The sequence below is a fragment of the Bos indicus genome, chromosome X (genome assembly GCF_029378745.1).
Source record: "Bos indicus isolate NIAB-ARS_2022 breed Sahiwal x Tharparkar chromosome X, NIAB-ARS_B.indTharparkar_mat_pri_1.0, whole genome shotgun sequence".
NCBI classification, from domain to species: Eukaryota; Metazoa; Chordata; class Mammalia; order Artiodactyla; family Bovidae; genus Bos; species Bos indicus.
The window spans coordinates 122,812,181-122,838,060 of record NC_091789.1 but is presented as its reverse complement, the minus strand read 5'-3'; the positions used below and the strand labels follow the sequence as shown (position 1 = coordinate 122,838,060).

Below are 25,880 nucleotides of genomic sequence, written 5' to 3'. Positions count from 1 at the left end.
TATGTAGATATGTGCACATATTCATGCTATAAATAGCATTCAAAAATTTTAGCAACCCCTAAAGTTTTCACATAGTGATATTTTTAAAAAACTATTTTTATGTTGGATAATTTCAAGCATAATAGACACAAAAATAGAGTAGCAGAATGAAATTCCATGTACCCATCACTCAGTTACAGTAATTATCAACATCTTGTGGATGTTGTTGTTTGTAATTGGCTTTTGTTTTGGTTCTTATTTTCTTTTCTTTTGAGGATATGAGTGGTGTTCGATGCAACTAAGAACAAATTTGCAGTTTGTTCCTGCATTGCTGAAAGGAAAATTCTTAAAATGACTAACCCCCATTTGCTGCCAAGTAACTCTTGGCTATATACTGATAGCAAAAGTAATATAACAGCATTTGCAGCATAATTAGATTTGAATAGCAAGTTTTATTTAAAGAGTGCCTGATCTTATTGCTCATAGGCATGCTTTTCTTTCTTGGACTGTTTTTCGTGGTAATCACGTTTTTAATGACTTGTGATAGACTTTTCTTTTATGAAACAATAAAAAACTGCCAAAGGAGCTCTTGAGTAAGCGTTTAGACATTGTTGAAGCTGCTTCAAATCCTTTTAGGTAGGAGGTTATTATTTGATAAATTACCATTTTTTATAAAATGATCTCTGCGAAAAAGATCATTCCCAACAGTGTTACTTGAATGAATGATAACAATCTAAATAGGAAAAAATGGTGATTATGTAGGCAAGTAAGTTATAGCCGAATAAATGAATGAATGGAAATTTAGGTTTCTGTTTTTGCACTGTAACCAGCGAGAAAACAAAATGCTTTCCCTTCAGTCTGCCTTTCAGTTGGATTTCTTGGGAAAGAAGGAAATATGACATGAAAACAGGGAGGGAGGGAGAAGAAAAGGTAGAAAAGAAGGAAAGGAAGATGGGAGGGAAGGTAAATAGAAAGAAGGGAAGATGAAGGAAGAAAGGGAGGGAGAGAGGCTATTTATTTGTAGGCATATTTCTTTAACAGTCATGTCGTTAGCTGTCACAGTCAGCCTGTAACTTAGTATACAGTGTTTCTGTTACTATTATATTGGAATTGGGAGGTTCCAAGTGTATAGAAATTGGACTGGACTATCAGAGGAATCTGTGCTGTCTGCCAATGCAACCTTATCATTGACAGAGGTCAAGAAAATTAAAACCAGTGCAGAAGTTGCATATTCATGAATATTTGACAAATCTACTGTTATTGCCCCATAGGAAGCTGATCACCAATGAAATTTGATTCATCTACAAGAGTACAATTCAGTAATAGTAGAATCATTTATTTAATTTGTGTTTCCACATTTTATGCAAAAGTGATGTTATTTTTTACAGGATATGAGTGGTTATGAAATTTCACTCTAAAGGAAGTCTCTAATACTTATACAATTACTACAAAAAATTTAAGATTTTAGTTCATATTTATGGACCTTGGATTGTCCTGGAGAATGTACTTATTAAGGTTCATTTTCTCTTTGGTAGCAATTTTAGTAGGATTTCTAGAATGCTCCCCCCACTTTTTTTTTTTTTTTTGGTCCACTGTCATAATGAGAGCCTCAAATTGTATGTCATCCTCAAGTTCTGTAATCAATAAAGGGTTCTACTTAGAGAGCTAATGATAGATGTTAACCCTCCTTTCTAATCTTAAGAAATAAGTGTTAGGCTTATTTAAATTCTACAGTAAAAGCTTCATGATTGTGAAGTACAGTTTAGTTCTAAGACAGACCTTTCCCTCTCTCTGTTTCCAAAATATATCAAAATGTTTCCCCCAGTCTGCCCCACATCATCAGACTCTCCAGAAAAACAATAAGGTGTCTAATAGAAACTACATTAGAAATCACAAATGTTGGAAAGCAGACTACAGAAATGGAAAACATGTGACCATTAAAATCCGATGACATAGGTTCAGATCTTGGCATCTGTCCTCACTGGCTATTGGTTTGGGGGGAAGCTTCTAGACTTTTTCATAGTAGGAAATGGATGATCAAATTAAATAATGTAACTGCACACCCCAAAATACCATGTGTTAATTTTTCCTACACATATACTTATTTGCAATCTTAAATTTATGTTTTTGTGTCTTAAAGGCCTTAAATTTATGCTGAGAGTTCCAGCTTACATGTCAATTTAACAGGTTGTGAATAAAATTAAGTGAAGTATGCTCTGTTAATTTTTAGTGCTAAATTGAGATATTACATGGACTACATTTTTTTAATCCCTGGCTAACTCCTCCTTGCCACTTACAAAAAATTTCTAGAAATTCTTCTACATTGAAGTATAATATAACAAACCAACCTGAGATAATTGGGAAGGACATTAAATTACATTACACTATACTCTGGAAATGTGATGTCTTACTGTGAATAAATAAGCAGAGAATAAAATACTTTCTGACTTTCAGTAGTAACATGATGCCTTTTGTGTATTCCACAATTTCCCTTAATAAGCATTTCCAGACAGCCTGGGATTTATTATTTTCATTTCTTGAAGGCCTTTTATCTACTAATAGAAAAAGAAAAAAATGATATGCTATGATAATTTTGCTTTCTTTCTCATTGCTGGGGAAGAGATACTTTCACTTATAGGACATAATTTTTTGGAATTGACTATTGTCCCTAGAAGCTAATTGGTGACCATTAATTCTTTCCTTGCCTGTCAACAGAAGTGAAAACAGTAGTTGGCATGCTTACCTACTTGATTATAGCTATTATATCAATCAGCATTCTTTTCCTTGGGTTCATCATAATTTCCACAGATAATTATGTATTGTTTAATTTTTCTCACCATTTTTTTGCTTTAGTTTTGACTACACACAAATTTATTTAGGAGGATTGAAATTAGTCATGCATTCATTTAAAAATTAGCCTCACAACATTTATGTAAAAGTCAGCAGCAGTTGTTTTAAAAATAAAAATATTAAGCCACCTTTATTCTGCCTACCTATGTTCTCTTTTGTTTGCCCTCCATATTACTCTCAGCTCATTAGGTCAGAATCATGGTGTAGTGTAGTGGGTAACTGGACGAAGTTCTAGAATCAGCTATGAGTCTGGGTGCAGCAAGTGGGGCGGTCAATAATGGAATCTGGTAAGTTGGGGCTTAAGAGATAACTGTAGAAGGTGACAAATGAAGACAGAACCTGAGCCCTAACATTAGCTCCATGTTAGTTAACTTTTCCTATGATGTTCTTTAGTGATTCTATTTTAAAAATAATTATTGAATGAAGATAATCTTTCACTGTTTATGTTCCCTGGGAGCTTCAAGATAACGGAAAGTGATGAAATATAAATCCCATAACGTCTTTGTTAATACTTTGCAGTTTGTTGTTGTTATTATTCAGTTACGAAGTTATGTCTGACTCTTTGTAAGCCCGTGGACTGCAGCACTCCAGGCTTCCCAGTCCTTCACTATCTCCCGGAATTTGCTCAAATTCATAAATTCATGTCCATTGAGTCGGTGATGCTGTCTAACCATCTCAATCTCTGCCGCCCCTTCTGCTCTTGCCCTCAGTCTTTTCCAGCATCAGGGTCTTTTCCAATGAGTTGGTTCTTCACATCAGCTGGCCAAAGTATTGGAGCTTCAGCTTAAGCATCAATCCTTCCAATGAATATTCAGGGTTGATATTTTTAGGATTGATTTCTCCTTATTGTCTAAAGGACTCTCAAGAGTCTTCTCCAGCATCACAATTCAAAAGCATCAATTCTTTGGCTCTCAGCCTTCTTTATGGTCCAACTCTCACGCTCATACATGACTACTGGAAAAGCCATAGCTTTGACTATACAGACTTTTGACAGTAAAGTGATGTCTCTGCTTTTTAATATGCTGTCTAGGTTTGTCATAGTTTTCCTTCCAAGGAAAATGCATCTTTTAATTTAGTGGCTGCAGTCACCATCTGCAATGATTCTTGAGCCCCAAAAAATAAAATCTGTCACCATTTCCACTTTTTCTATTTGCCATGAAGTGATGGGACTGGATGCCATCATCTTCATTTTTTGAATGTTGAGTTTTAAGCCAGTTTTTTCAGTCTCCTCTTTCACCCTCATCAAGAGGCTCTTTAGTGCCTCTTCACTTACTAAATTATGTCTGATATTAAATTTTCTGATTAAATATGTGCCACATATTGAATCAGGGAAATACTAGAGAATTGTTCTTCATATCTTGGCTCAGCATGGTCCTGATTCTATTAGTCAAAAATGAATTTGCTGGTATATCATTTTTCATGAATGATGTTAAAGCAAGGGAAAATAGAGATTAGCCAAAGTTTATCTCATGATAAATGAATATGGCATCAGCCTGAAACATGGAACTTTTTAAGGTTATTTTCTCAATTCTCTGGGGGACCAGAAGGAGAAGATGAGTTGTCAGTCAGTGGCTTGCTTTTTCAAATATAAATCATTGATCAATAGGAAAGTTCTCTAGTCTCTTTGGATAATAGGCTGTGACTGAATTGATTTATAAGCTATGTCTCTTGATTCCTATCGCCTTCTTAAACTGCTACTCTTGTACTTCCCTCCATATCAGTAAATGACACTGCCCTTCATGTGTTTGCTCAAGCGCATATCTTGGGACCTCCCCCCACTTAATGCCTAGATTTTCATTTACATTTCGTATCAAATCCATCAGAAAATTTTAACTCTACCTACCAAATAGTTAAAGGAACAATACCCTACCATTTTTACCACCAACAGCAACGTATCATCACCAGTCATTGTATTGGTTCAAACTCCATCCTTCTAGACTTGAACACCAAGGTGCCAGAGTGATATTTCAGGCATAAAAATGCTGCCATTCACTCTTTCCAAAAATCTCGAATGCAGTCGCATTACATTTAGAATAGAACCCCCTTCTTTTCCATGTTCTACAAGGCCATGCCTGAATTGGTCTATGGCTGTCTCTGAACTTGTTGGCACTCTTTCCTTTTGTCAGGATAACTAGAATGATCTGTGCCTTCCCTCAAACATGCCAAGTGAATGTCCATTTCATGCCCTTTGCACTTGCTCTTCCCTCTGCCTGCCATAATTTTCCTCCAGGTCCTTTCCATGGCTTGTTTCCTCCTTTCACATAGATCTGCTTCAAATGATCTTCAAAACCAGCTTTCCTGACATTCCTCTACAATAGCACCTACATTAGTCTCTTTCCCTTTGTCTGCTTTATTTTTTATAGTACTTAGAACTACCTGATATTAGGTTATACATGCATTCATTTACATGTGTATTTTCCATCTCCCCCACTGCAATGCAGGCTCCATGAGAGCAGGAGTTGTGTCTGGCTGGTTCAGTCATATCCCCTTATAACTAGAGAACTTTCTGGCAAAGGGGAGATGCATTAAAAATATTTGTTGAATGAATGAATGAACGTGTTTTTAATTTGCATTATAAGCAACACTTATCAAACTATATGAATAAAATATCAAGTATCAAAGCTAGTCAAATTAACTTTTGATTTTCCTGAATACATGCATTCTAATAGATATAGTAAGAGTTCCACCTTGGGAGCATTTGCTTTATCACTTTGACATGACTCCAAGATCAAGGTTATCACGTATATGGTGTTAGTTTATTCATAAACTGCTCTCCCTGCACTCTCTGCTCCCTTGCTTTGTCACTTCCTGCTCTCTGAGGTTTTTGAGGCTCCATGGCACCCCTGGGAGCTAACATAATTGTTTGCAACAGAAAAGATACATTTTGCCAATCCTGATGCACTGGAGACAAGTGAGGAGTAGAGAACCTCTCTACCCCAAAATAGCTTCACCTAGTATACTTGGATATTCTCTCTGAGCCTTTCATTTTTATTCTCCCAAGGAACACGATACTTGCTATATTTCTCACAATGGCTGTGCTCCATTATTAAGAACTGCTGCTGCTAAGTCGCTTCAGTCGTGTCCGACTCTGTGTGACCCCATAGATGGCAGCCCACCAGGCTCCCCCGTTCCCGGATTCTCGAGGCAAGAACACTGGAGTGGGTTGCCATTTCCTTCTCCAATGCATGAAAGTGAAATGGGAAAGTGAAGTTGCTCAGTCATGTCCGACTTTTAGCAACCCCATGGACTGCAGCCCACCAGGCTCCTCTGTCCATGGGATTTTCCAGGCAAGAGTACTGGAGAACTAATAATCCTCAAATATTCCAGACCAAAGAAAGCAGAACTGAAATCCTATTTTGAGTCACTGAAGCTCTATGAGTAGTTTGTGTTCCCTTGACTTGCTAGGAAAATAGGCAGTTGTTTGTCAAGGCTTTAAGATAAAAAAGTACATGCAGACAACAAAACAAGCTGAAAAAAACCCACTGTAAAATGAAGCCTGTTGGTGGGTTTGCCACAGAGCATGTTTTATTGTCAGCTGAATAAATCTGTGAGTATTGTTTTGTGACCATATTTAGTTGGTAGGTTTAAATAGGTTCATAAAGTAATTATCTCTGAGTACAGCACTCATCACAGGGCTTCCCTTGTGGCTCAGCTGGTAAAGAATCTGCTTGCAATGCAGGAGACCTGGGTTTGATCCCTGGGTAGGGAAGATCATCTGGAAAAAGAAAAGTCTACCCACTCTAGTATTCTGGCCTGGAGAATTCCATGGACTGTATAGTCCATGGGGTCGCAAAGAGTCAGACACGACTGAGTGACTTTCACTTTCACTTCATAGGGCTCATCATGGGGTTTCCCTGGTGGCTAAGTGGTAAAGAATCTGCCTGCAATGTAGGAGACCAGGGTTCGATCCCTGGGTCAGGAAGATCCCCTGGAGGAGGGCATGGCAACCCACTGTAGTATTCTTGCCTAGAAAATCCCATGGACAAAGGAGCCTGGCGGGCTGCAGTACATGGGGTGGCAAAGAGTTGGACACAACTCAAGTGACTAAGCAGCGTGGCAGCATAGCGCTCATCACAATGCCTCATATAGGTGTTCTCGTTTCATACATTCTTATGTAGAACTCCATGCCTTATTGGTCTTTTTATATGTAGTACTTATTATTCGCAGATACTTGAAAAGGCACTTGATATTGATTTGTGGAGTTATGTTTTAATTATTTATCTAGGTTGTAAGCTCTGTAAGGGTTAAAAGCTGAATTTTATCTTTGAGTCGTTTACATTCCCAGTACATTGCTTGCACATCAAAGTCTTCCAAATGCTGTTGTTAAATTGTTTTTGAAGATGGAACAGTTGTTCTCCTCTTGTAACTAATGCAGGAAATATTCCTCATTCTTTTTCTTTTTTCGTGATTCTTATAGTCAGAATCTAAATGTCTTTTGAATTAGCTAATTCTCTACTTCATTATTTTACAGACAATAATATTTTTCTTCTCCAGCTACAAAGAATGCTAAATGCTACTGTCCCAAACCCAAACTTTGATGGGTATCATCATGTATTTTCCATCTAGCATATCAAAGCATTTAATCTGTTATCCTTTTTAATCCTCATACCAAGCCATAAGGGAAAATATCACATTTTATATATAAGGAGACTGAGACTCGGAGAGCTTAAATAAATTCTTTAACTTGCCAAGCCAACCAGGCAGAATCAGGAATTAGTAGACTCATGTCTCCCTGAAAACACTATGTGTATTATCTTTCTTACTCCACCGTAATGCTTCTAAGAAACAAAGTAGAGAAGGCACTACTTAAAATACATTTTGAAAAGTATCTGTGATTTTGAAAGAACAGATTTTTATAGTAGGACAATTTTAAGTATCCAAGAGGTATTGATTGTTCTCAATAGTATTTGAGGGACTAAAAACAAATTTTAGAGGGATGTCAAAACAAAGATCCACTCATTCTAAATATTTCATACTTCTCTTTAAGATTATTAGAAAAAATGGAGAATACTGGCCTCATTACCCTGGTCTCTTGTCACTTTTGCTTTGGAATATGGGATCCTATTTTTTTGTTATTCCATAACCCAAGTGTACATGGCACAGGGAAAAAAGAGAGAAACTTCATCTCTTCATAATTATTTGTGGAATGTTAACACAGCAATTATTCCTATATACAACTTTGTGTATACCAGCTTCTAGATGTTTCCCTAACTAGCAGCTGGTAAGCAGCACAAATGTTCTTTATAATTTCCCTTCTACTCTAAAGAATGATTTGTCAATTGGGACATATTAATAACTTTGTAAAAGATTTTTTATTCTAAAATAAAGATTTTAATTTTAAAATAAAGATAATTTTTATTTTAAAATAACTGTTATCTTTAATGTTGTCAATGGAGTGTTCTGAAAAATAAAATGAGAAAAATAAAATAAAATCTCTGAAAAATAAAATAAAATGAGAGACAGAAAATATATTTTTTGGTGGATGTGTATAAATATTTCAATGCAGAATTAGCCAGAGAAACATCTCTACTGTACTTGTTATATTTTTTTTCATAGAAAAATGTGATTAAGATTTAAAATCAACCTGTGGTTCCTATCACTACTGTCAGACTTGCATTATTTTTTCAATGATTTCACCTTTGTGTGTGTGTGTGTGTGTGTGTGTGAGAGAGAGAGAGAGAGAGAAAGAGAGAGACAGAGAAAGGAGAGAAAGAAAATGCCCCGAAAACCAAGTTGTTTTCTTGACAATAAAATGTCAGTTGGTCTAGTCATGGTCTAATGCTTATTCCTTTTTTTTTAATTGAGCTAGTTTGTTTGAGTTTCCTTTCAGTCCTACTTTTGCCCAAGCAGAAAATGAAGAGGGCTTTGTGTTTGTGTGCATGTGGTCATTTTGTTTGGTCATTACCATTCCTGCATTTGTTCTGTCACTTAGATTCAACTAATATTTATTAAACACTGTAAAGTGTCAGGAACATTCAAATAATGGGTAATTCAGCACATTTCTTTTCTTTGTGGCAGCACAATTGGTCACCCTCAAATGACTGTGGAGGTACATCTTAGCTTTAATGGTCCTCCCATTAATGGTCCCCAGTCATATGTCAGATCTGAGGTCAGTTGTTGTGCTCTCTGATAGATTCAGTTCACTTTTATCAAAGACAAGTGAATCATACAAGAAACATGCCTAAATGATATCCTCTTATAGCATAATATCAAAACATCGAGATGACAGATTGCACAATATGAGGGCTCTGCTGTAGTAGGTCACTTACTTGCATGTTTTTGCTCTCCTAACAGATTGCTCACACCTTGAGGGGAAACACTGAGCAGAGCTGTAGTAGTTGCTTGATAGAATTTTCAAGGATCAGGTGATAAAGAATTAAGAGGCAAAGTTCCAGCAAGGACTCTAGCTGGTCTTTCCTCTGTCACTTTTGGCACATTGCTTGTGCTTTTCACACCTCTGATCATTGTCTCTAAAACAAGAGAATTGACCCAGCTCAGAATTTTTCCACTATGGCTGTTTTTTTAACTTCTAATTACTATAAGAGGTAAAGGCAAAAACCAAAGCTATTCCAAAGCCCCTGTCACAATGCCTAGCACATAACAGTGCCCAATATACAGTACATCAGTTAAGTTGGATTGGACTTTTTTGGTTAAAATCTTGGACAAAATACTGATGTGTAAGATAAATAAAAGCAGGGATATTTTTGTCAAGAGAGGAATAGGTGGCACAACAAAGTATGAAGTCAACTCCCAGTCCACCCCTTATCTCTGTCTGCATTTCATCTGCCCAGAGGGATGCTATGGAAACCATAGGGCTTTAGGGAACACACTTTAAATATCAAACAACTTCATAAGCTTAGAATTTTCTCTGGCTTGAACATTATATGATTCTTCTGCTAACTTGGAGCTGTCCCATGAGGATAATATAAAAAGGTCTTAATGATGCAGTACTATGCCATGCGGTGGGTGGTGAATTGGAATGGAGAACCATACAACCATTTTATATTTCTGAACAAATGTCCTATGTGGGGATTTTATTATCTTTCTCTACAGATAAATTAGTCTAGAATGTGTTTGAACAGAGAATATTTTTCTCAGCTACTTACTATAACTGTTGAATTGTCTACTTGTAACTACACAATCACAAGCTTTTCTAAACTGAGTTAATTTACTGAATAAGCTGGTTATTTTGATGCCGTCAGTCGGTTCATTTCAGTTGCGTCTGACTCTTTGCGACCCCATGGACTGCAGCACACCAGGCTTACCTGCCATAGTTGCTTTCCAAGTTTACTGAAATTATTTGATAACCACGGTTTAGGACCTGTGGCTTTTTTAACCTATTAGTGGTGAACTGCTTTGCCGACATTCAGTGAATAATCGACTTATTTAGCTGATAGGGGAATAAAAAACTGTTAAGATCACTTTAGGCAAGGAATACAAGTGTTTAAGGTTAATCAGAGTGATGTCAAATTTTCGAGAAGAATTTCAAAGTGATTTATCTCATCCTATTACCCCAGCTTTCCTTCCCCCTTCCTTCCCAGCCTGGTGTTAAATATTAATGAAGATGAATAATGTATTCAATTAGTTATGAACAAAAGCTGTTGATCCTATGTGAGGTTGGTCTTTCAAACCAGGACTCTTAAAACTCATCCCTGTTTTTCTGAGTTAGGATGCATCTTCCATTTGCACTGACTGTGTTTTCTGTGAAAGAGAGAGAGTTGGTGAGCTGCCAAAGCAGACTGAATTCTTGAATCCTCTGGTGAGGAGGATATGTGGCTGACTCGGGGCACTGCTGTCTAGATCAACCTTCCAGTTACCAACCACACTGGCATGTCCTGGCAAGGAAGGAAGAAAGCCCTCGATGCAAAATCATTTAATTTTTCAGTCAATTTCAGCAACCCTTAATTGGTCATTTCTGTACTTCCTACAGAGTTGAAGTTGCAGTGGCAGATTTCACAGGGACCTGGCATGCTTCTTAGTCCAAGAGGGTGAGCAGGGAGTCTTTAACGAAGGATCACTGACTATTTGCCTAAAGTCCAGATTGTCTAGTTTAGCTCAGGATGAAGTATGGAGTGGGAAACCTATCTTCAAGATGCTTAATAGCCCACTCTTAGATCTGTGTGCTGATCATTGATAGACTGATAAGTGCACAGAGCAATAATGTGTAGAAGCTAAAAATCAGACAGTATATCGTGCAAATTAGCAATAAGTATTATAAAGTATCACAGATAATAGCAATAAAGTGTTCTGACTAAATGGAAATATTTTAAAATATAACTTGGTGAGTATTTATGTGCATGTTGGAGTATGCAGCTTGTACTTGTAGTAATGTAATGCCACATTGCTGTTTCATTTATAGGAGATGTATGTGAGAAATACTTAATATAATTACTAAATTAAAAGACGCTTACTCCTTGGAAGGAAAGTTATGACCAACCTAGATAGCATATTAAAAAGCAGGGATATTACTTTGCCAACAAAAGTCCGTCTAGTCAAGGCTATGGTTTTTCCAGTGCTCATGTATGGATGCGAGAGTTGGACTATAAAGAAAGCTGAGCGCCAAAGAATTGATGCTTTTGAACTGTGGTGTTGGAGAATACTCTTGAGAGTCCCTTGGACTGTAAAGTAATCCAACCAGTCCATCCTAAAGGAGATCAGTCCTGGGTGTTCATTGGAAGGACTGATGTTGAAGCTAAAATTCCAATACTTTGGCCACCTGATGCGAAGAGCTGACTCATTGGAAAAGACCCTGATGCTGGGAAAGATTGAGGGCAGAGGAGAAGGGGACGACAGAGGATGAGATGGTTGGATGGCATCATTGACTCAATGGACATGGGTTTGGGTGGATTTCAGGAGTTGGTGATGGACAGGGAGGCCTGGCGTGCTGTGGTTCATGGGGTCGCAAAGAGTCGGACACGACTGAGTGACTGAACTAAACTGAATTACTCAATTATGGATTTTGAGGCAATGTGATCCAGAGTAGGAAATCTAGGAATGGGATTAGGAAGAAATAGACAATATTATGCCCCCCAAAGTCATTGAAATGCATGATACAGTTATCATGTGTATCTTTAATTAACACAGAAAATGTAGGGTACCCTTTAAAAAGGAAAATACGATACCGATTAAAATATTTGGTAAAGTGCAATCATATATTCATAAGGTCTGAGCAATCTTAATTCTGTACTTCAGCAGTCTCCTGTGACTGTCAATTTGGTAGTGTTATATTTGACTCATGTATAATCTAATAGCTTTTCAGCTTGCCTGAAGGTACTACTTGCAATATGTAAGTCACTACCTGGTAATATGTTTTGACACACTACTCAGAGAATGAGAAATATTTATGAAAATAAACTGTGTTCTCTCCTTCAGTTTATGCAGCATAACTCTAAATCTGTATTATTATTGTTTTTCAGCCCCTCTGACAGATAAACCACCCAAGCTGTTGTATCCTATGGAAAGTAAACTGACGATTCAGGAGACCCAGCTGGGTGAGTAATGCCTTAATTCTTGTTAGTACACTTTTCTTGTTACATTCTGACCATTACTAAGCCTAGATTGTAGCCTGGTGTAATACTCCGAGCTAAGGCCATGTTTATTTAAAGGGAGCAAAATTAGAAAACACCAGCAAACATGGCATATTGCATCCTGCCATGCCTGCATTAGGATTAATTTGGACATATGGATGTCAAATCTCATGTGTTATTTAGATGGTTGTTGAGAAATTAAGTGGTTGTTGAGAAATTAGATGGGCAGAGAGTTTTGCTGATATTATCTTGTCATTTTATAAGGCTTGAATTGGTTTTACAACAAGTAATGTGGAACTATTTGACTTATAATACCCAGTAATACATTAAAGTACAGTTTTTAAAATTGGGGGAAAGGGTAGAGATTCATTAAAATGAATGACACTATTACAGTTATGGATAATGTATTTATAAAATGTGAGCAAGTGGCTTTTGATTAAAGGGCTGAAACAGTAGAATATGGACAGAATATGTTCTGGTGAAAATATCTAGTTGTCCACAAATCTGAATTTTAACGTATTTATCTTAGAGTTAAGTCTAGAGTTTCTTAGTCTGACTTATCTGTACTAAGTTATACCAAATTATGGGAAATTTCCCCTCTTGTTTATAAATACATACAGTACATTCAATTATATTTTTTATTTGAGATATAGTATGCATGTGTGTATATATCATAAACTTTAGCAGAAAATTATTTGCTTTTAGTGGTTTATTATGAAAGGTTATCAAAAATGTAATTCTAGCCATATATTCATGTTTTTTAAGGAATATTTTGTTACATTAACTGTTTGAAAGTAAAAATGCATTTAATGAATACAACTAAAAAAATTGATTGCCCATCGGTTATGTTATCAATGTTGTTATTGTTACTGGGGTGAGAATTTAGATCAAAATTGTAAATCTGTCTTCAAAATGAAGATTACAGATCTGATCATCTTACTAATAGCATATCCAAAGTTGTAGTGCAAAAAGGTAAGGTGATGGGTTTAGAGACTATAAAATAATTGTAGTCAACAAATTTCCAACACTGGAAATATTCACCAACTTTCAGGCATAAACATATGTAATTTTTATACAAGTCAGAGCAGTAATGTTTCTTTGCTGATAAGCCCAAGCCTTTGGATTAAATCCATCTTACATGCAAGTAGTATTGTAATTTCATTATTTTGAGGTAGGAGACCACAAGCAACATTAAAGCAATGCTATATATAAAACAAACATATTAAAATTGTATTGTGCTCTTTATTCATATTATGGTATATTGAGGTATATTAGATTTGGTATATTATTAGATTAGGTATAGTATTGCTACTTTGAAAAGAAATTTTGAAATATAGATTTTCATAAGTTACAATGTTCATATAGACCTTTCAGTAACCCCTAGGAAGATGTATTTCTAAGGAGTTATGCAAAACTATGAATATCTTGTACCAAGAAGGAGTGGTTTATTGTACTAGTTATCTGTAATGAACATTGCCAAAGTGATATTAATTGTATCTCTGAGAACATAATTCAAACAATTTTATGAAAAATGGCTGCTCGTTGAATTTCCTTATATTTTCCCTAAATTTTGAATATATCAGATTGTTTCCTGTCTTCAACTAAAATGTTCTACAAAATGGAATAAATAATTCTTAAAGCTCTATTTTTTAAAAAATCACTCTTCTTGAACAAAAATTACAAAAACTAATCAAATCACATTGAAATATGAAAAATTTTGTGCAAATTAGAAGGTGTGTCTGCATATTTGTTTGAGGAAAAATGGGCATGTCTGTTATCAAAATGCTCCAGAAAAATACTCTAATTAATTCCTTTATTGTCACTGTCTAAAGGAACATGAGCTCACTTTAAATTCCAAGTAAACCATAGACATCAACCTGGGACTTACATTCTTCTAGTCAACTTTTGTTTTATTTTCTGACTCCAGTTCTCCATGTGATAAATCATTTACTAGTTTGAGAAATGTAACCTTAATCCATGAATTTCTGAGCAACAGTTGATTTGAAATAACTACCCTTTAGTGTTTTAGCTTGTATAGTATTGAGGGAGATAAAGAAAGGACAAGTGAGAATAGGAAACAATGTTAAGGGCCAAAAAAAGGAAGGACTCGAGACGCCTAAAATATGTTCTCTACAAGGTGTACTTTGATTTTTCACCTCCCCTGGGGTTTGATTTTTGCCTTTTCCAGGTCTGAAAAAGCTATTACTTTCTATAGGCTCAAAATGCGTTATCAAATCCTAAGGAAGGGAACTGAGTGAAGAGTCATGGCGGCGGGAGATAGTAAGGAGGGTGACCAGGATCAGTGAAAGGGAACCTGTAAGTTATGCCAACTTTCATGAGAAGGTAAAAATCTTCAACAAAGTTCCATTGACCAAGAGCTCAGGGGTCTGACTCAACCTTGTCCTAAATTGAGGGTTAACCTCAGTGGTGAATAAAACTACCATGTGCATTAATTACAAGAGCAACTATTAGAAATTACACAAAACTGAGTTAAATACACGTCTGATGACCTAACACGAACATCTTGGCTAATTTAAACACATATCTAGCCAGCAAATCTCCAGTTTGTGTGTGAATATATAAAGCACATTCATAATGACTTAGACAAAAGCACGAAATGCATAGATTCGTCTTCATCTCCAAATTCTGCTTTCTCTGCTGTTTACTAGCCATGCCTGCCTTTCACTTTCCACATCCCTTGCGTCTTCTTTTCTTCTAATTCTTTCATCTTCTCAAAACTGGAAAGATTCTGATAGTGATCATTTAAACTGTTTCAGTACAGAAAGCAAAAGGCACCAAAAATTTCAAAATACTTGGGAAAAAACTAATATAATAGTAACTAAACTCATATAAAACATGTAAATTGGGTGGTTTTGAATTCCAATCAATATGGGGTTACAGCTAGTGATTATAAGTGGCATCTGTATGTTATTTCTAAATGTTAAAAAAAAAAAAAGACTCTGTCCCTTTTAAATAACTTTCAGGCATCAGCAAACATGTGGACAGAACTTTCTTGGGCAAAAGGCCCAGAAATCATAGTGTACAGTTCTGAAGGTCAATCCAGGGGGTGAGCCTGACTTATTCTTTTCAAGCAGCTATAGTCAAAGGAATCAAAGGACATACACCATTGTCTTGCTGAACTTGAGCCCTAAGGATGTCAATCAGAGATGTGGTCTTCTTATGGCCAGGAGCCCATTTTCAAAAACTTCTAGTACAGAGGATGTTATATTAATCATTACCAGACTTTCAAAGAGTAGAAATTCATTCCATCCTTGTCCTAGTGAGACACATTATAACTTAGAATTTACTGAAAATTATCATTAATTACTCATCTAGATATGAGAAGTACTTTATTTAAATTTTGCTTTTATTTTTGCTTTAAAAATATAGGTTAGTTTCATAGATTAATTACAGATAGACCTTTGGAGGAAATACAGAAAAGAATTGTGTTTTTTATACTTTATATTGTAGAAACATTCTGCTCCTATTAAATATTCTCAGAAAATACCCCTTTAATAGCTGTATGACATCCTTGTGAATGGTCCCATAACTTCATAGATATTGCTGGAAATTTGGGTTTTTCCAAGTTTAATTATCATAAATAATGACACAGTTATCTTTAGCCATACATTTTCTGACTTATTTCAACAAGACAGATTGCTAAAAGGAAAATTACTGGATAAAAGGAAATAATTTCTCCAAAGTTTCTTGATACGTAACTTTAGAATTCTTACCAGAGAAGTACAGACTCTCACTAGAAGTGAATTTAAGAACTTTTCATTTTTTTGATACATTGCATAAAGTATTATATCTTTATAACATAGGGCCCTTAAACAAAAAGCCACTTTCCTTAAGTATCAGAATCACTTATTCCTTCCCCATCTTAGTTCTTTCTTTTCACTTGCTGAATATGACTGTGGCCTCTTTTTTCAGGATTATCCACATTTAGAGGGTTTCAAATAAATCTAATCCATATTGTTGAAAAGTTTACAGTCTCTATCCATTTTTTCTCTTGCTTATCTTAATGCTCAACTGAAAACTTCTTCTAGAGTCTGTGTGTCTTAATATAAGTACACAGTAATTTTGTGATGTGCTTTGGGCATCAGTTCAGTTCAGTCGGTCAGCCGTGTCTGACTCTTTGCGACCCCATGAATTGCAGCACGCCAGGCCTCCCTGTCCATCACCAACTCCTGGAGTTCACTCAGACTCACGTCCATCGAGTTGGTGATGCCATCCATCCTCTGTCATCCCCTTCTCCTCCTGCCCCCAATCCCTCCCAGCATCAGGGTCTTTTCCAATGAGTCAACTCTTCACATGAGTTGGCCAAACTATTGGAGTTTCAGCTTTTAACATCATTCCTTCCAAAGAACACCCAGGACTGACATCCTTTAGGATGGACTGGTTGGATCTCCTTGCAGTCCAAGGGACTCTCAAGAGCCTTCTCCAACACCACAATTCAAAAGCATCAATTCTTTGGCGCTCAGCTTTCTTCACAGTCCGACTCTCACATCCATACATGACTACTGGAAAGACCATAGCCTTGACTAGACGGACCTTTGTTGGCAAAGTAATGTCTCTGCTTTTGAATATGCTATCTGGGTTGGTCATAACTTTCCTTCCAAGGAGTAAGTGTCTTTTAATTTCATGGCTGCAGTCACCATCTGCAGTGATTTTGGAGCCCAAAAGATTAAAGTCTGACACTGCTTCCACTGTTTCCCCATCTATTTCCCATGAAGTGATGGGACTAGATGCCATGATCTTAGTTTTCTGAATGTTAATAAATACTAATTGACAATAAGATATACATGTTACAAAGGATACACATCTCCAGATTTTCTGTTAAAAAAAATAATGAGACTGAACTGAATAAACTGTTCAACAGGGCTGTTGTTTTTCTTTAATATTCACTTCCTGTTGTTAAATTTGTTGAAAAGAAGCCTTGTGTATCAGAATGAGTTATAAGGATTCACCAGACATTGCCATCTTAAGGAAAGTGTTTGATGACAATGTTGAAACCTCAAATTTTTAAATGTCTGTCCTTGTAAAAGACACACTACACATGTGACTAGATCCAATTTAACTACAGGCTAATTAAAGTAAAATGTCACACTAGGACTTAACTAACACATCTTGCTCTGATACACCATATTATAGTTTTCAGAATTTTAAATTTCAAGCAGACTGAGGGAAAAATGTTCATGTATTATATAATAGATCCTGATTTATAATTTAATAGGAAAACTTTTTGTCATGAAAATTTTATGCTTCATTTTGTTGTTGTTCGGTCGCTAAGTCATGTCTGACTCTGCAGTCTCATGAACTGTAGCATGCCAGGCTTCCTTGTCCTTCACTTCTTCCTGAGTTTGCTCAAACTCATGTCCATTGAGTCAGTGATGCCATCCAACCATCTCATCCTTGTCACCCCCTTCTCCTTTTGCCCTCAATCTGTCCCAGCACCTTGGTCTTTTCCATTGAGTCAGCTCCTCACATCAGGTGGCCAAAGTCTTGGAGCTTCAGTTTCAGCATCAGTCCTTCCAATGAATATTCAGAGTTGATTTCCTGTAGGATTGACTGGTTTGATCTCCTTACAGTCTAAGTGACTCTCAAGAGTCTTCTCCAACACCACAGTTGGAAAGCGTCATTCTTTGGCACTCAGCTTTCTTTATGGTCCAACTCTCACATCCATACATGACTATGTTTCATTTACTATCTTGCTAAAGTGGTTATTGAAACATATTCTGCTTCAATCCTTTATATGTAGTAAAACTTATGTGTGTATATATATACATATAGTGCATGGAATTTGTTGTATTACATATCTTCTAGTCGAGTTTTTAATCCAAGAAAAGTATATAGGGAATTATTTTATGGAGTGAAAATTAGCTCTCTAACATTTACTGTCTAGGTCTATATTTTCATAGCTATTATTTTCTCGAAACAAAACACATACTATCTGAATAGTTACTTATTTAGGAAGACTGTTTCCTTTCTCAGGTAGGGAAGTTCTTAATGTCAGTATCCTAGAAACAAAATAATTCAGGTGTTAAATTTGCTACCTAATTCTGAAAGTGACACACATTACTGTTGATGCTAAAGAGTACTTTGTTGCTGAGTTATGCATCTGATTCAAATATGACCTTCCCTCCCAGAGATAAGAAAGCCAGATTTGACTGTTTGGGTTTTTCCATCTGTAAATACTCTTCTGGTTGTCATCAGCAAATGTAATGCTGTTGACTTTGGTTTTACTGCTCCATGGGGAATGTACAAACCATATTTTCACTGAAAAACTCTTATAAAGCACCATAAAACTTCCTTTTCACTCTGAATAAAAACGTTTGTATCTATGTCTTGATTTAAGATGACAAATGATGTACTTGTTGCCCACTTAAGAAAGACATGCAGATCAGCGGAGTTCTACTGCCTGAAATAAAACTTGCTAGACATAAATTAGAGCTTCTGGGAAAATAGACATCATGATTAAAGCGTGTAAAGGCAAATAGAGTAGTGTTATAATTATTTAAACTAATGGCATTCAGTTCTACTCAGTACAAATTTATTGCACCAGGATGAATGAAAGTAATAACTCTTGACAGCTGTTTTGGTCTGATATCTTATTTTTGAAACCAAAAAGACCTTAAGAATTGTGATTTTTAAGCTGAAGAGTGATATTTTCATATTAATATTTATTTAATATGTCATATCCTTATACAAATGGTAAATCAATAAATGCAAACCAGTATTAATGTTTTTAGATCATTAGATGGCCTAACATGTATGATATGAATATTGCAGATTCTCAAAATCAGAGTCCTTAGTGCTAGAGAGGAAGAATAGGTTGGGGGAAAATGCAGCTTTGCATGTTTGCTTTAAAAATTGCCAACTAAAAACCCAGAGATACAGAGAATAAACTAGTGATTACCATCAGAGAGAAAGGGGAAGGGGCCATATAGGAATGGGAAAGTGGGAGCTTCGAAGTATTGGGTGTAAGATAGACTTAAGGGTGTATTGTACAGCACAAGGAATATAGTCAAGGAATATAGTTTTGTAATAACTGTATATGGAAAGTAACCTTTAAAAATTGTATAAACTTGTTTTAAAAAAGCTCAAGACGAGCTGAGTGGCAACAATGAGAACAAACGTACACTATTTTAAAAATAACTTACTATTCTTAATATTAAGTGTCTTATTGCAGTTTCTCAGTCCAGAATAAAATCAAGCCAAAAAAAAAAAATGCTAGCTAAGCAGAAATCACACTTCCTTTTTAAGTATTATATGCTCAAGGCCTACTTCTAGGTCAGGCTTGAAACTCAAAGAAGATGGAGATGAAGGTTAAAACAACTCTTATGGGCCATTGATTTCTGAAAGTTTAGAAGTCAGTTGAAACATTTTTTAAAATGCTTTAAAAATGGAATAAACTGTAAGTGAGTCTGCTTGTTCTTACTTTGGGAAAAGGCCAAAAGAGAGAAAAGGAAGGAAGAAAAAAAAGGTTCAGGAAAGAATGTTGTCACAAAACCAATGCAGAGAGTCCTTGGAAATTTTCATCTCCTGGTGTAGTTCTGGTCTAGTTTGTTGAACACCAACATGAATCATATAGCTTGCTCTTTTGCTACAGCACTAAGAGTACAGTTTTGTTTGTTTGTGATCAACTGAGAAACTAGATATGTGAAACTCTTCACATTTCTAGATTTTGAAACTTTATGAAGTGGAGGGACTTTGATAGGTAGTGAGTCAAATTCTCCTTAAACTGATGAGAAAACAGAGACTAAAAATAGCTACATGTTTCTGTATCATAAAATTTGCAAAAACAAACTTATCGTCACCACCATCATTTTTTTTTCTTTTTGTTATTAATCATGATGATTATGTTATTATTTTGGTTACTTACACTAAAGAGGCAGCATATAGCAGTGGTTCCAAATTCAGGACAATCGAGCTCTACCATGTACTTCTGCTGAAATCTTTAACAAATAGCCCTCATTTTCCTAATCAGTAAAAAAGATACCATGATAATACCTAGCTCTGTAGAGTTAGTATGGGCATTTAATGAGGTAACACATGTAAAGATTAGTACACTGCCTGGTATATGTTTAGGTGGTCTATATGCTTGCTGCTGTAAGTTGAGCTATTTCAATGCTACACACACAAACACACACACACAGAATGCTGTATATATGAGATTTCTGAAATGCATTTGAATGCCAATGATTGTTTGATTTTGCTTATATTCTTTGATCTTGCTTATATTCAGTAAGCCTGTTACAGTATAGTATAGACAATATTTTAGAAAATTTCCACCTCTCATCTAAGAACAAAATATGCATACTATATTTTTCAACTTAAATGAAACTGTGTCTAAAAGAAATTATTGACTTTAAATTATTTAATTCTTCAACAAATCTATCCAACTGCATGGCCATAACAGAAGAAAATGATTGCCAGCGTCTAAACATTGACCATGTAATGGACACTATGCCACATGAATTTATCAGTAACCATCAAGAAGAAAGTAAGAGTGAAAAAAGTACTTTTTCAAGTAAAGAAATTCAGATATGATATTTCCTAAGACAAAAGACATGAGAAAAATTTAGAAAACAAAGCATCAACCATTATGCCTGTCAAGTTCCTCCTGAAGGTTTTGGAAATAGTCTTATTCATTTTATAGAAAAATACTGCTTTTCCTCTGACAAGTACTATTATCACCAAGCTTTCTGAGTCATTCCTAATGATTGAAGTTTACCAGCATAGAAAAATGTAGTGAGTATCCTATGTTAACATGAACTTCTGTATTTGCAAAATAAATGCCAATTTCTCAGAAGTAAACCTATCAAAGGACTTAATGGTGTAGAATATTCAGAATAAGAGTATGTACCACATGACTGATGTTCATTAAAGCAGAAACTATAAAAAGACCCACATCATTTTAAATTTTGAATATAAAGAGATGTTCATCCATAAATTTCCTTTTGAATTTTGGCTAAATAACTGAGCTTTCCTAATTATATGCAGACTTTTCATGAAAAATAACTCGTGCTTGAATATGATTATAAAAATAGGATGCCAGTAATTTATGGTCTAATGTTAACTCATTTAGCATTCCAATCATACCTTACTCTACCAACTTAGTATGTTCATACAGATTTGTGGGTAAATTGAATCATCATCATTTCAGAGAAGTATTCCCTCCATTTCTGATTGATCTTTCATTGGTAGTGGCTTAACATGTCAGTTTTAAGAGAGTCTGTCCCCCAGTCTCTTTTAAGCAGCTAAAGTTCAATGAAAGATTTATACGCACAAGGGAAGTTCTATAAAGTAACTCTGTGGTGAATTATTTTATATAAGATTCCTTTTGTAATTGAGTAATCGCCCCTAAAACATTTCTCTGTGTTAGTGAAGATTTTTACATTTTTGTAAGATGTGGTTCACTGATATAAAACTGGCAAGTGGTATTTCTAATTAACCCAAATAAAGGATCAGCCACCTATCACTTCAGTATGTCTTCCTCTTGTCTATCAGTGGAAAATGATATCCCCTTTCTGACTTTTGCCTCCTCTGAGGAAATACTAAATTTTTCCCCAGGTACAGAATCAGCAGTAATTAATTTTAATCTAATTCTCAAAAATTCATGTGGTAGGGTACATTGTTGGAGTAACAAGAATATCTCATGCTCAGTTATGACTAAACAGTTTATTTTCATAAGAGTTACATTGTGAAGGCCATCATACTGTCTTGTCTGCCTTGATTTAATTGAACAATATCCTAATGGAATGACTGCCCATGGTATCATTTGTTTTTCCATAGCTATAACTGTTATTTCCAATTTTAAAGAGAGCGTTCTGTATTTTGATGCTTCTGGAATTTATGTGGACCTTTTCATTACATCATTCTGTTGACCACTTCTTTTTTCCTTAATATATTCCTATGTATTTAATGATATTTTTCTCTTTAATATGAAAGTATATACAATGAAATTTGTTTTGTTAGTCCATGAATACCTAAACATTCAGATTTTAAGATGTAACAAAATATATGCTCCAAAACATGCCAGATAAGTCCAGTGCACAGAGTATCCAAAAGGTTTTAAAACCTGCACTTCACCACAAACTCTCAAGAAGAGACCTGTCTTACAGTTTACCACATACAAGCCCAATGTTACTTTCTCAGAGAAACTAAGGATTTTAAAAAGTTTTATAGTTAGGATATGTAAATTTTAATTATAGCATATATTATCTGATCAAATAATTAAGAAAAGAAAAAAACTTGATAAAGTTTTTACTTTCCATTGTTCTGGTCAGAAGACACCTTCCATTTCCACTTCTGGTCCACAGTGAGCATGAGAGAAAGACTTCAAGATCCTGAGGAGTCCAAGAAAGTCAATACTCCCCTCTCCCCTCCCACTTCCCTGCAGTGATCTTCTCCTCAAACTTACAGGCAGGCTACAGGCTTTCTCAGTCTTGGAGAGATTTTGTTTCAAGTTTAATAAAAGCAGGGCACTCACCTCAGACTTGCCTGACAAAGAACTGTGTTTATAGAAACTTGGCAGTTCTTTGAGTAGGAAGAGAGTAAAGGAAAGTCCATTGCTTTTCTAGAAAAATTAAATCGAATTCATTCTGTCACATCAAGCTATCACTAGGGATAGGGTACTCACATAACATGTTCTAGGAAAATTTGAGATTGTTACCACAAATGTTCAGTAAGAAACTATTATAGGAAATAGCTTAGGTAAAGTTCAATAAATATGTTTTTGTCCTCTTATCATAAGGAATCTTCTAGTGTTTCTGATAAATAGTTCTGATTTTATCAATTATCTTGGCGACTTTAGGACTTTTAATTTAGAGATTAAAATTTTAAAATATTTTCTGAGTAATATATCTAATTTTGGACAAAATTACTTGAAATGCAATTAGACTATTATTTTATACTCTGCTTATTATATACAGCCTCTTTATAAATGGTACAAATATTTGCTTCAGAATTATATATCACATATGATACATACATAAGGATAAATATACAAAGATAGTTTTCTTAGGTATAAATGGAATTTGTAGTGATTATTTTTTTGACAAAGAGCCCTTCTCTATTTCCCATGAATAATGCATTTTTGTTCCAATGCTGTTTATTAGAATTTGCTACTACTTAGAGAGGAGGAGTAACATTTTTATGTAATGGAGATAAATAAGTGAATCTTAGATTAGATGAATATAAGAACTGTTCACTTCAGGTGATATTAAGTGTCACAGAGAACATGTTGCTATATACTAAAGAAATTTAAACCAAGAGGGAATTCTTTTGACAAATTCCAGAGCATATAGGGCTTTATTTTCAGTCACTAATATACATGAAATAAAGTAGAGAATTAAGGCAAGTAGATAATTCAGAGGGAGAATAATCCCCAAAAGTTTAGTTTTCTTCTCAAATACATGGCTATTTCAAGCAAAAGTTAATTTGAGGAATTTGGAGGTACTGAGAATCAGCTTCCTGTGCCTAGACAATTTACACACGAGGGTCACGGATTCTGATATTGCATCATCAGGGCTCTGATCACAAACATCAAATCACTTAAAAGACAGGAGCAATGCTGGCTTCAAGGGTGATGGGAACAATGCTAGAATTTTCTCTGTCTTTCTTCTCTCCTTCTTTCTGTTGATCATCATTCCTTACAGAGGTGAAGTGTGGCAAGGGTGCTGGGGAAGCATACAGGGTAAGGACAGAGCTTTTCTCAGTTCTTCTAATCAGGAGGAGCCCTAGCTGGAATTGGAGATTGCCTAAGGAGGAATTCTGACTGGCATAGCTTCGGTGGTTGTTGTTTAGTTACTAAGTTGTATCAGACTCTTTTGTGACCCCACAGACTGTAGCCTGCCAGGATCCTCTGTCCCTGGGATTTCCCAGGCAAGAATTCTGAAGTGGGTTGCCATTTCCATCTCCAGGTATTTTCCTGACCCAGGAGTTGAACCCACATCCCCTGCATTGGCAGGCAGATTCCTTACCACTGAGCCACCAGGGAAGCCCATAGCTTTTGTTACAGATATAAATGTTGAACAGATGACTCTGGCATCAGGGTAAGGGGCATTGCCTCAGTGGCTATTGCATGCTCTGTTTCTCCTGTGGTGAGGAAGCCTGTATTTTGTGCAGGTACATGAATGGGTGAAATGGGGTTGTACCAGTTGAAGATATTATCTGAGAATCAAAGAGTTAAGAGCAACACAGTTATTTGTGGAAGGAAAATCACCCCATCAGGTAATATAGGAGTCATAGACATAATCAAATGGGCAAATTCTCTTTAGTGTTCTGGCCCTATAGAGAAATAATTATACCAACTTTATTTTCATAGACTTTTTAAGTTGATGAAAGTGGAAATATTTGTCAATTATCCCAGCAGATAGTTTTACTTCTCTCACTACAAAATTTTCCATGTATCTATGGTCCGAAGCATAAAAAGCAGAGACATTACTTTGCCAACAAAGGTCCGTCTAGTCAAGGCTATGGTTTTTCCAGTGGTCATATATGGATGTGAGAATTGGACTGTGAAGAAAGCTGAGTGCTGAAGAATTGATGCTTTGGAACTGTGGTGTTGGAGAAGACTCTTGAGAGTCCCTTGGACTGCAAGGAGATCCAACCAGTCCATTCTAAAGGAGATCAGTCCTGGGTGTTCTTTGGAAGGAATGATGCTAAAGCTGAAACTCCAGTACTTTGGCCACCTCATGCGAAGAGTTGACTCATTGGAAAAGACTCTGATGCTGGGAGGGATTGGGGGCAGGAGGAGAAGGGGACGGCAGAGGATGAGATGGCTGGATGGCATCACTGACTCAATGGACATGAGTCTGAGTGAACTCCGGGAGATGGTGATGGACAGGGAGGCCTGGCGTGCTGCAATTCATGGGGTCGCAAAGAGTCAGACACGACTGAGCAACTGAACTGAACTGAACTGAACTGGATGGTCCGAAGGCCCCATACCTGAAAGTGGGCATTGCCTAATTCACTTGCAAAGATGTACAAAGAAAGAATGAACTATGGGATCCATAATTATCTTTGCCTTGTTCATTGGAGTCTATACATAGTGCCTTTTGTGAGTTTAATGCAGTCATCATGTATAATTATCAGAGTGAAGATTTGGGGCAACAGAGAGTAGAAATCCTATAATGGGCATACCAAAAATTAAAACAGAGTTTGTCAGACTCTGGGCTTATTTTGTTAAGAAAATTATCTTTGTAAATTAAGATAAATGTTAGGTTTGCTGCTTAAAGATAATATATTTGCCTGTTGCCTCAAAGATAAAGGCCACTCTCTTCACCATCTGACCCAATTTTTTTCCACAGTTTCATTTACTCTCCTACTTAGGTCACAGCATTGGCCAGGCACTCATGCAGTGGCTGCCATCTGGAAGTCCCTTGTGCCTACTGCTGCTGCTAAGTCGCTTCAGTCGTGTCCGACTCTGTGTGACCCCATAGACGGCAGCCCACTAGGCTCCCCCATCCCTGGGATTCTCCAGGCAAGAACACTGGAGTGGGTTGCCATTTCCTTCTC

The 25,880-nt window shown here is 36.1% G+C and overlaps 1 protein-coding gene across 1 annotated transcript in view; it reads left to right on the top strand.

Moving 5' to 3' along the window:
* The window catches only part of IL1RAPL1 (interleukin 1 receptor accessory protein like 1), a 701,662-nt gene that overhangs the window by 358,258 nt on the left and 317,524 nt on the right, over positions 1-25,880 (top strand). Inside the window, exon 5 of the mRNA XM_070785085.1 lies at positions 12,246-12,320. Coding sequence (XP_070641186.1) covers positions 12,246-12,320 — 75 coding nt within the window. The remainder of the gene's footprint in view (positions 1-12,245; positions 12,321-25,880) is intronic.